General features: G+C 39.1%; 1 protein-coding gene across 2 annotated transcripts in view; it reads right to left on the bottom strand.

Moving 5' to 3' along the window:
• LOC109914929 (protein diaphanous homolog 2-like) overlaps positions 1-12851 on the bottom strand; it is a 395717-nt gene that overhangs the window by 172744 nt on the left and 210122 nt on the right. For both annotated transcript variants that reach the window (XM_048605014.1, XM_048605013.1), the window contains exon 6: positions 2707-2846. In XM_048605014.1, coding sequence (XP_048460971.1) covers positions 2707-2846 — 140 coding nt within the window. The remainder of the gene's footprint in view (positions 1-2706; positions 2847-12851) is intronic.

The raw sequence follows: 12851 nt of genomic DNA, 5'->3' as shown, positions 1-12851 counted from the left end.
AGCAAGAGTGCGATAGAGGCAATAAAATTATCAGCCCCAATGTGAGGAAACCTACCCTCATCGATTGTTGAGTACATGAGAATTCTGAATTACAGGGTACTGGGCAAGAGGGACTTCACTGTAATCTTTCATTCAATTCGGTGGAAATTTGCACAATTGAATGCCTCAATATATTGCAGCAATGCTCTCCATATTGTTAAGCATTGTATCCATTCAAACCTACCCTGTACGATCTTCTTACTTGCTTAACATTTGCATGTTCCTTTTAAATTTGCTCAATAACTTTACTTCAAATTAGTATAAAGATGCAAATCCCAGACACCACTCCACACGCCAAACACACTTTTCTACATGTTCTGCTCATTGGTTCCACTTGGTGAAATCACTACCAACAATACACAAAGCTCAAATTAAGTGAAACCTGGAAATGTCTAACCCAAGACTCGTTTTATCATTCTGACCACTAACTCAAAGACTGAATTAACTACAATATTTCATTATGCACTTAAAATGTACGTTACCCTTATCTAACCACAGATGTAGCTTCTTTGCTTGGAAACACAAAATTGGATCGTAGATACAAATTCACAATACAGTGGTCTCAGGAGTCAATTGGCGAAATGACTAGAGTGTGGTTTCGCACGACGTTAACTGGTTTGATCCTGCTGGCAGCTGCAATAATTCTTGTCGGCCTGTCTCTTTGCCTGGCCCCACATTTGGCTTGGAGTGGTGCTCCTTAAGCTCTTGAGCTATATAACCAATTATCTCTCTCAAATGGCAAGATATGCCTCTGGCCCTTCATGGGCAGCAGCTAATCTCCAAAACTTACCAGTCTCCTCCTCTGTACTAGTTTGTCTTTGAAACCAGTTTGATAGTTATTTGTTTCCATTTCTGTTCCATTTTACTTTTCTGTTCCATGTCAAGCACCTTCAGGTGAGGCCTTTTAACTTCTTTCTCACTGCAAATAATTTAAATCGCTTTTTCAGAGTAGGGACAGAATCCAAACTACATTGTGGTAGTTTCAGAGGAGCAGGAAAGTTGACATTTCAGGTCGGGGCCCTTCTTCAGAAGACTCTTTTTCTGAAGGAGGGTCCCAAGCTGAAATGTCAACTTTCCTGCTCCTTTGATACTGCCTGGCCTGCTGTGTTCCTCCAGCTCCACACTGTGTTGTCTCTCACACCAGCATCAACAGTTCTTGCTATCTCTACATTACGGTAGTTGTTTATATTTGCATATCTTCACTTCTTTGTACATCATCTATATTCCTTCCATCATTACAGGCTTTTCTGATGAATTTACCATGTCAATGCATTTCCAGGGTGAAAAACCAACCATTCAACTGCTCAAAATTCATTCCTCAATTTGTATTCATCTGTTTATGGTCAACATTATATAAAATTTGGAATATCGATCTTTGAATTCCATCAACAAATCTATAACTTGGTACTTTAATGGGCCAAATAAACTGACATACAAAGGCCATAGGCATCAGCTGGCTAACACAAGTCAACTAAATTTCATGAAACCAACATGGATTAAACAAGGGCAATGAAACCAGTTAGCCCCTCAATTGGAAGTGTGAAAATGTCCTCATGTCCTATTTCATTCACAACATTTGGAGAATCTTCATACATTGGAGATGTTTCATCACTCATGATTATTAAGCCTGGACCCAATGAACTCAGCTGATGTATACAACCAAGCTGCCATTCAAAGGGCCTTCTTTTGGCAGAGAAGAGGAATTGAATTCTGGATTTCAGAACTGAACACAGGGTGTGGAAGGCTTTCTCCCTGTCTCTCAAGAAGAAACTGGCGGGTGACAACACTGAAAGGATGAAAGATCAGGAAAATACTTAAAATATAAGTCTCAAGAAAATATTCACTACTGCTATCTGTCCAAGAAACCAACTGAGGCTATCGTGGTCTCAGGATAAAATGTTAGGTCTCAAGGACATGCAGAGAACTTATCCTTCATCATCATTTTGTACTCAACACTATCCCCCTTAACTTCGCACTTGATGTCATAGCTTTATTATTTTTCACAGGGTTAGCAGGTAATACAATTGCTATTCCTCTCACTCAAAAAAAAACTTATGATTGGCTCTGTTATTCTACAATAAAAAAAAAGTTCACTACATTTTAACTGGAGAAAGACAAGGATAATTTAAACCTCTCTGGTCATCACTGAAAAGAGGGGAGCCAGTTCAGCCCTTCTCATCTATCATAAATTATGTAAAGTACATCACTCTTCAAGTTAATTAAGTTGATTTAAGTTAAAGATACAACTGCCAGTTATTGTTATAGCTATTTAATACTGAAAGAACATACAGCTTAACAAAGGTAGCTTCGCTTTTTCTGAGCATGCTAATGTACTACTTTTAGTTATTCTCATTTTTCTATTTAAATCTGCTTATCAGAGTCCTTCAAAAGAAGCTCTTTAGTCAGAAAGAAGTCTGAGCCAGAGGTCTTTCCACAATGTTATCCAAAGTCTACATCATGAAAACAATGGTGGACAAGCTTGATCAGCACACAGCTCTGACATTTAAACCTACAATCAGCTGACAATTTTTTAACCATCCATGTTGTCAGACTGACGCAAGTTCTTTCTGCTTTCTCTTACTTCAATCTTGCAGAACCTCTGTGCAGAGTAATGTGGTCGGTAAGTTGACTTAAAAAATTTGATTTCCATACTAAAGCTTCACTTACCTAACAGGATTGCTGGTCAAAGAAACTCTCAGTGATTCTAAGCAGTTAAGAAGTTTATCATCAGTAATTCCAGAACGTAACTCATGAACATATTCTTGGGATGAGAGAGTACTTTCATGCTTGCTGTTCCTTAGCCCACCCTGCATCAAGAAAGAAACAGTTACTCATTAAATAATTGGTGATTACCTAATTGTTCCAGACTCCAATGATCCACATATAAAAGTTTATAATCAGTCAATTTTGTAGGCTGTACTTCAGAACCACAGTTGTTCAATTACTTCCATAATATTTATGGAATCTGGCAGCTCAAGTGTTAAATTATTGCACTTTTTTCAAAGATAAATCCAATGTATGAATTCATGATATCAACAGACATTAATAATGAAATCTTGGAATAATTTCAATAATGAGAGATTATTGTTGAACAAAGTTAGTTTCAAATAAAAATGTGTAAACAAAATGTTTAAATTTACGAGTAATTTCCTAAATGACATCTATAATGGGATCATTTTAAATGGAATGCAGTGCTGCAATATAAATTTAATTAATGAAAGCAAAAGTTATTTTCAAAATACTTATTGTAGTTATTACTTACAAAGTTAATCAATCATAAATCTATGTTACAGGTTGTGTGCTTATGTGGCTGTGATGAGATGCCTTGAACTGTAAGCAGTCTCCAGATTGCTCCATTTGCAAGTCAATTTGTACGCAAGTCGAAACACAATACAGGACAATATAAAACAGCTGTCAGTAGTAAAGGAAATGCTCATAAGCCAGAAATCTACAATTATATCCTTGCATAGGATCACATTCATAGATTTGCACGTTTGTATGTCAGTCGTTTGTAAATCAGAGGCCCCCTTCAATCAGTTTCAAAAAACAGGGATTTCTATCCCGTCAGCTATCACACCAATCTGAATTATACTGAATCACACAATCAGGTCTTTTAGTCCAATCGGTCCAAGCCAACGTTAATGCTATCCAAGAGGGACTTCCCATTCCTTTTTTAAAACCTTTCAACATATCCAATTTCTTTCTGCCTTGTCTGTTTATGCCACTTTTCCTTAATGTGGCTGTGCTACTCATCTCAACAATTCCTTGTGATTACAACAGCTATATTCTATCTACTCTCTGGGTAAAGGATTTTTGTTTCATGCACACTCTATTTGAATTATTACTCATCATCTACGTTTATGACCCTTTGTTTTGGTCTCGGTTCAAATGTGGGAAGGTCTTATTGACATCTACCTTCACAAACCAGGTGAAACTCACCACCAATTTGTCTCTCTAACGACAGAGCAACCCTAAGGTCCTCTAGGACAGTGGTGAGTTTACCTTTCATCTTAGAGACTTTTATCAATTCACCCCTCAGCCTTCTCTTGCCAGAGAAAAGAGCCCCATCAGTTCAATCTTTCCTGATCAACATAATATTCCAGCTCAAATATGACTCTTGAAGATATTTTGGCATATTCTCTCATGGAAGATTTCCCAAACTGTGAAATGAGATTGTTCTGAGGCAGCAATGGATGCTGGTTTGAATTTTGGAAGTTATGAGGTCCCTTTCAGTGTTTGCATTTATTTTCAGTCACTGGGCACTGTGCCTTTTCTCTGGTACGAATGCAGCCTGTAAAAAGGTTGAGGTACAATTTTTACACCAGATTTAAACAACTCCACCACCTGACCCCATCTCCCTCTCCAATCAATGCTGCCACTCCCCACCAATCAAATCTAAGCAAGTACCAATTTTTGCTTTGGGTTCACACAAAGACTGAGGCATTAAAATGAGATGATCACAGGAGAAAAAGTTTGTTCAGCCCTGCCCTCATGTGTTAATGACTACATCACAGAGCAAAAGTGTTCACAGTATTCCAATAGTGGTCTAACCACAATTCCAAACAAGTGTAATAACTTCTCTGTTTTTTGAATTGTAGCTCTCTAGAACAGAATAGATCGCTTTCATCCTTTAGTGATTCTGCAACTATAAATGCTTTTGCTTCTCTACATCACTCGTACAAAAGAATGACTTACCCATATGGAATCCTCAATAATATGGAGAAAATATCTAGAGACAGCGATAGCCGAGTATTTCAAATATTCGGTCCTCCACTCAAAGTGAGTAATGTACCCAAGGAAAATAGCATGCTCTTTTTAAGCCTTTCTGATTATGATTACTTTAGGAATTTATCAAACCTAAATTTACCATAAAGCATTATTTCTTAGTGCCACTGAAACCTTATGCTGCTTTTGCTTTATAATAATATGCAAAAAACAACCTAGCTGGTACAAAAGCAGTGACTTTTTTCGGGAGGGGGGAGGGGGCATGGGGTGGGTGGAAGATGGACAACAAGGGGAAGACACGGGGTGGAGTAAAGAAGCCAAGATGAAATCCATATTGAACCCTGTGCATTAGAATTGAAAACGTATCTTGTGACAACTCTTCAAAGTGAAAATAAAATGACTTTCCATTTGGTTGGCCCTTCCATTCAGTAATTCTTGGCAGAAGTACAGAGTGGAAATGCCACTGAGAGTCACAAAGGAGTTTTGGGGCCATCTGTCTGACCCACCAACTGAAGGAATTATGCATGAAGTTGAGCAGCTATCATTGTGACCTATTCTTGAAGGTTTCTTCTCAAAGATTTTTGTTAATTGAGTGACAGAGGAGATATTCCTTTCAACAGAATAAAATATATTTTATTTAAATATCCATATTTTGTTTGGAATATTTTATTATTTTGTTTAATACAATCCACAAGTAATAATTATTAAGGTTGCTTATAGATTAAGCATATTGCAGTAGTGCAGGTGTGTATACATCTCCAGGCATGAAGGTCAATACAAGTCTCTTCTTTTAAAATAATTGATAAAATGTTCGATTTTCTATTGTTAGCATTTTTTTAAAACATGGGATGCACTATGAGCTTGTGTCTTATATAGATGACAACTCTCAAGACCCAAACACATAATCTGTTGACACTTAATTCTAGTATGAGGAATGACCATTTAATCAGGTGTGATTGGGCAAGAAATTTGCATGGCACTACTCAAATTAAGATCACTGGTGTCCTACAATGATTCCTCAATCAGCATCAAAAATCAGATTCTACTGCTACAAAAATCTATTCCATGGTTGAAACTTTATGAAGTATAGAACCGCTGCAGTGAGAAAGCAGGATTTCAGCTCATCGAGTCCATACAGAACCTCCAAAGAGCATACCTCCCCGACCCATCCCTATCCCCATCCCTGTAACCCTGCATTTCCTGTGGCTAATCCATCTATCCTTCACATCCCTGGACACTACTGGCAATTTAACATGGCCAATCCACCCACCTGCATATCTTTGGACTGTGGGAGAAAACCGGAGGAAACCCACACAGGCACAGGGAGAATGTGCAAACTCCACACAGACAATCACCTGACATTAGAATTGAACCCAGATCCCTGGCGCTGTGAGACAGCAGTGCTAACCACTGAGCCACCGTGCCACCCCTTTATAACTTTCAGGTTTAGGAATTATAGTATTAAACACTCAATTAATGGAAACTCCAGAGAGAATTTGGTAATAACATGAATGTAAATGTAAGTGAAAAAGATAGGAAGTGATAACACTTCAAAGTTAACTTGTATTTATCTTCTAGTTCAAACTGTGAAAGCCATAAAAAAAAAGGGGGATGGGGTGGGGCTTCCAACTTGGCATAATGAAGCCAGAAGGACTGCCCCTATTTCAATATTTCTAGCTGGAGACAGTTGCCCTAGCCTAGAGTGCTTGAACCTTATCTTTTGACATCCTGGGCTCTGACACCATTAGGTATGTTCAGTAACTGCCCTGTCACCCATCATGCCTGTGGCGACCATGATGTCATTCTAAACTAAACCTGGTTTATATCCTTCTATTCCCTGCTGTTCATGTCTGACTAAACGCCTCTTAAAATATTCTACCTGCTCCTAGCACCTTCCTATCGGTGTGTTCCAGGCACTTACCACCCTCTGTGAGAAGAACTTTACTCGCACATCTACTTTAAACTCCTCCCTTCACCTTAAACCTGTGATCCCTGATATTTGATATTTCTATCCTGGGAAAAAGAGGCCGACTATCCACCCTATCCATGCCTTTCATAATTCTAAATACTTTGATCAGGATGTTCCTCAGCCACTGATGCTCTCGCAAAAAACAATCCAAGTTTGTCCAACTTATTACACTCCAATTCAGCAATATCCTGAAAAACCTTTTTTGCACTGTCTCCAAAAACTCCACATATTTTCTGTTGTTTGATGTCCATATCCGTATACAATGCTCCAAATGTGACCTAATTAAAGGTTTATATAGCTGCATCATGACTGACTAACTCTTGTACTCCATGCCCCGACCAATGAAGGCAAGCATGCCGTACTTCATCTTTACCACCTTATCCACTTATGCTGCCACTTTCAGGGAGGTGTGGACTTGCTCCCCAAGATGTCTCTGTATATCAATGATCCTAAGGGTCCTGCAATTCACTGTATACTTTTCTTTTGGATTTGACCTCCAAAAATGCATTATCTCACATTTGTCCAATTAAACGCCATCTGCCATTTCTCTGCCCAACTTTTCAACTGACCTTTCTCACAATCCACAATTCCAATTTTCATGTCATCTGCAAACTTACTGATCAGACCACCTAAATTTTCATCCAAATTATTCGTGTATTACAAAGAGGTCCCAGAGCTGATCCATGTACAACACCACTGATCACAGACATCCAATCAGCAAAACACCCCTCCACAACGATCCTCTGCCCATCTATGACAAGCCAATTTTGAATCTAATTTACCAACTCACCATGGATCCCATGTGACTTAATCTTCTGGACCAGATTACCATGACAGAACCTGTTAAGTGCTTTCATAAAGTCCATGCAGACAACATCTACTGCCTAACTCTCAATAATCTTTATCTCTTCCTCAAACAAACTCAATCAAATTTGAGAGACAAGACCTCCCGTGCACAAAGCCATGCTGAGTACCCCTAATTAATTCATTCTATTTTCAAATGAGAGTAAATCCTGTTCCAAAGAACCTTTTCTAATATTTTCTCTACCACTGATGTCAGGCTCACTGGCCTCTCATTTCTTGGATTGCCCCTGCTGACCTTCTAAAACAAAACAATAGCATAGACCATTCTCTAGTCTTCTGGACCTTGCCTGCGACTTAAGAGGATACAAAGACTTCTGTCAATACCCCAGCATTCTCCTTCCTTGCCTCCTTCGGTATCCTGGAATAGGTCCCATGAAGCCCTGGAAATATACCTATATTACTGTTTTTCAAGATGCTCAACACCTCTTCCTCTTTAATATTGAGATGCCCTGGAATATCAACATATCCTTCCCTCATCATAAAATCATCCAACTCCTTATCCTTTGTGCTGAATACCAATGTGAAGGAGTTATTAAGGAATTCACCCATTTCCTCTGGCTCCACCACAAATTCCCTTCATTGTCCCCGAGTGGACCTACCCTTTCTCTAGCTGTCCTCTTGTTCCTAACATACCTATAAAATGCAGTGGGATTCTCCTTAATTATACTTGCAAAGGATATTTCATGGCCTCTTTGAACTGTCCTAATTCCTTGTTCTTTCCTGTATTCTTCATAGGCCTCAAGGACCTCATCTGATCATTTCCTAAACCTTACATATCTTTCCCTTTTCTTTTTGACTAAACATTATCTCTTGCCATCCAGAATCCATAAAAATTTTGCTGTCCTTATCTTTCAACCTCACGAAACATGCTGATCCTGAACTCTGATCAGCCGGGCTTCTAATAGACACACACGTCAGATATGGCTTTACCCTCAACCAGTCATTCTCAATATCATTTCTCCAGTTCCTGCCTAAAACTATTGTAATTAGCCTTCCCACAACTTTGCACTTTCAACCTCATCTAAATCAATTTTCAAACTTACAGAATTATGATCATCGTTTCCAAAATGCTCTCCACTGAAACTTCAATCACCTAGCCAGGCTCATTCCCTAAAGCAAGGTCTAGTCCAGCCCTTCCCTGGTTGGACGACCTACACATTGTTTCATGAAACCTCATGAATGCATGTAACAAATTCTGACCTAAGTCCATGGCACTAAGGGAGTCCCAGTCAAAATTAGATAAGTTAAAATTACTCACTACAACAATCCTGTTGTTTTTACATCTTTCCCCGATCTGCTTACATCTCTGTTCCTCTATCTACTGCTTGCTATTGGGAGGCCAATAATATAACCCCAACATGGCAACTACACCTTTCTTATTCCGGAGTTCAAGCCAATGGCCTTGTTGAATGAGTCTTCCAAGGTGTGTTCTCTTCGTGCAGCTGTGACATTGTCCTTATCCAATTTGTTTGTGGCTCACCTACTATCATTGACAAGATAATGTGGCTAGACTGCACAGTCATACAGCACAGAAGCAGCCTTTTGGACCAAGTCTGAGCTGACCTTTCTACACTAATCCTAATTCATCTGATCCATCAATTCTTGGATTCCTTAATTCTATAGCATGCAGCTTCCTTTGTCTGAACATCCTCAGGCATGATAATGGAGGAGTCTAGGACACTGGCTGGAAGGAGTGATTCAGTGAGTATGACTTTGCCAGACTGTTAATAAAATGAAAAATAGTATAGTCAGGTTCTGATGGATTACTTCCCTTAAAATGTGGAAATGGAACAGATTTCACTTTTACTTTAGCAGGTCTTATTCAGCGAATCGTAAATAGGAATTTTGCAAATGTTCTGTTAAACAGTAAGGTGGACATTAACAGATGGTTTTATGCCCAAAGTGGAAAAGCATTCCATTTGTTTCATACAAATTTTGCCATTAGTTTGCTGCTATGTGACCATGCAAGCAAGATTGTTCATTTGAACACTATCATCAGGTCATTACCTCTGTCATTCAGAGTTTGTGAACCAAGTCCAAAACTTAAAACGATAGATTCCTCACACACGCCTGATAATAAACACTGCCATCTACTGCACTGCATAGTAGAATCAGAATATGAAAAGAAGCTCTAACATTAAATGAAAGTGTAATATCACTGCTCAAGTAAATTCCAACATCGCTTGACCATACCATTCTGAGCCGGAAAGCTTTAGCAATCACTCGAGATTTTTTTTTCTCCATCACTATGAATTGCCTAACAAAAAGCATTTGTACAATAATCCACTCCATAAACTCCACAATGAGCAGTGCATTTAATAGCTGTATTTACTGAAAATCTCAAAAGTCATTCTTTACGAAAACAGAAGGAACTATAACTGAAGTTTCAGACATAAAGCTTTCTTTAAAACAAACTGGGTAGATATTCTTAAGAAACGTTTCCACAGGTTCCCTTCAACTTCACTCCATTACTTCAGCAGAAAATCGGTGGCAATGCTCAATAAATGGACTAAACACTATTCTATTGTTTGAACCAGAATTCCTCTCTTTTTCCATTAAAGTTATGGTGGCAGGTCAAAAACTCCTGCAGATATTCCAGGTAAACACTTCTCAGGAGTTTGACTATTTGTATCACTCAAGATCTTTGAAGTTATGTTTTAGTCAACATCTCAAATCAGGTTTCCATTAATAAACAAGGGGCGGCAAGATGGCTCAGTGGTTAGCACTGCTGCATCACAGCGCCAGGAACCCGGGTTCCACCCTTGGGCAACGGTCTGTGTGGATTTTGTACATTCTCCCCGTGTCTGCATGGGTTTCCTCCGGGTGCTCCGGTTTCCTTCCACAGTCCAAAGATGTGCAGGATAGGTGGATTGGCCATGCTAAATTATCCATAGTGTTCAGGGATATGTAGATTAGGTGAATTATAGGGGAATGGGTCAGGGTAGGATGATCCGAGGGTCAGTGTAGATTTGTTGGGCCGAAGGACATGTTTCCATACTGTAGGGATTCTATGATTTCCATGATTTGTATGAATTCAAAGAACATTGATAAATCCTAATCCATAGGTTTTAATGACATTAATGTTAACTGCTAAATACTGAACAATTGCTCCATTTTATTTCAGGTTAATGAATGTTTCCAAAGAAAAATCACAATTGCTCATAATCACATCCTCTGATAGCTTTAATATCAGAAAGTGGCCAAGCATCCAAAATTGAAACATATCAACATGAATTGAAACAAAATGTCATCCCATGTTTGTATAATTTGCATTTCTTTCCCTTCAGCTTATAGTCATTCTTGCTGAGTTGCCAGAGTTGTTCAGCACCTGGCCCAAGTGGATTATCCATACACCGTCGGCAGCGTTGTCCAATAGAAATTGCTGATTTGCAATTATTACCATGGTAACAATGCTTTCATCCAATGAATTAATATTAGCAGAAAACAGATTACGAACATAATACAAATGAAGCTATTTCTTTTATGTATTTACTTAACCTTTACCACCATTTAGTAACCTAGAAGGAAAATGCACTATCTTTAATACTGTTACCAAACAATTGTTGTACATGAGTACGTAGCATGTAAACAGAGACTAATGAAACCACATGCCCATCAACTGTATCTAATTAACTAATAATAAATTCCAATTCAATTATCAGCATCTGGATTATAAGTCACACGGAATCATAGAAAAGAATTACACCCAAGTTCAAGCATAAGGTTGCCATTTTCCCCATTGACTCCATTCCAACTTTCTGTACGAGCTATTCAGCAAGTCCCATTCCTGTGTTTATTTCTGCCATAGATCTGCAAATTTCTCTTCAAATAACAATGGGCCAAATGGCCTGCTTCCATACTTCGGGAATCTATGTTTATATAATTATCTAATTTCGTTTTTTAAAGCTTTGGTATCTGCCTCAAAACACCATCAGGCAGTAGTATATTTCAGATCCTAACCACTTCTGTGAAAAGATTTCTCCGTATGGGGCAGCACAGTGGCTCAGTGGTTAGCACAAGTGTCTCACAGTGCCAGGGGCCTGGGTTCAATTCCAGTCTCAGGCTACTGTCTACGCAGAGTTTGCACATTCTCCGCATGTCTGTGTGGGTTTTCTCCAGGTGCTCTGGTTTCCTCCCACAGTCCAAAGATGTGCAGGTTAGGTGGACTTGCCATGCTAAATTGTCCAGGAATGGGCAGGCTAGGTGGATTAGCCATGGGAAATGCAGGATTATAGGGTGGGTGCTCTTCAGAGGGTCAATGTGGACTCGATGGGCCAAATGGCCTGCTTCCACACTGTAGGGATTCTATAAGATGTGGATTAAGGGATGGGAAACCATCTGGGCTGCTCGTGTAAAGAGCCACCTTAAACCAAAATGTACTGAATGGTCTCCTTTTCTGCTTGGAAACATAAGAACAGGCATATAGGTTATTCAATCCCTTGAGCCTGTTCCACCATTCAATGCAATTATGCCTGAGCTGTGGCCTAATTCAGACAATTCCTACAGTGCAGAAAGAATCTGCACTGACCTTGGACATTACAGGGCAATTTTCAGCCTGACCAATCCACCTAACATTTTTGGACTGCAGAGGAAACCGGAGCATCTAGAGGAAACCCACATAGACACAGGGAGAATGTGCAAACTCCACACAGACAGTCACCCGAGGTAGAATTGTTCCTGAGTCGATGGCACTGTGAGGCAGCAGTGCTAACCACTGAGCCACTGTGCCATCCAATTCCACGTCTCTGCCTTTGGCCCATATCCCTTAATTCCTTTGCTTAAAAAATGAAGTCATCTACTTCAGATTTAAAATTAACAATTGATCCAGCATCCACTGCTGTTTGTGGAAGAGATCTCTAAAATTCAAGTTTATTGCAAATAAAAATCTTATTTCTGCAGTTTACTCAACAGCAAAAAAATCAACTTAACTTTTAAATTCAGCCATGATTTATACTCAACTATCATTTGAGACAATTATTCTACTTCTTCCAATGCACTGTTTTGTCAATTTTAGATCCTCAACCCACTCCAAAACTTCCACCCCTCACAAAGATAGTCTGCTGGTTCCATTCTTTATCAAATAACACGTCTGGTCAGTCTTTATCAAATGACACCATTCATTTTCAAGGCAAACTTGTTCTCACTCTCAACTTTCATGAGGTCAAATTTCATTAAAGTCAACAGTTATTCTAGGTATTATCAGCTGAATGCAGGAATTTGATCCTACTTGGGTCCATTTTCTGATCTGCTCCTC

This window comes from Rhincodon typus, chromosome 14 (genome assembly GCF_021869965.1).
Source record: "Rhincodon typus isolate 14 chromosome 14, sRhiTyp1.1, whole genome shotgun sequence".
Lineage (NCBI taxonomy): Eukaryota > Metazoa > Chordata > Chondrichthyes > Orectolobiformes > Rhincodontidae > Rhincodon > Rhincodon typus.
The sequence above is the reverse complement of the archived record's forward strand: the minus strand, read 5'-3'. Positions and strand labels throughout refer to the sequence as shown.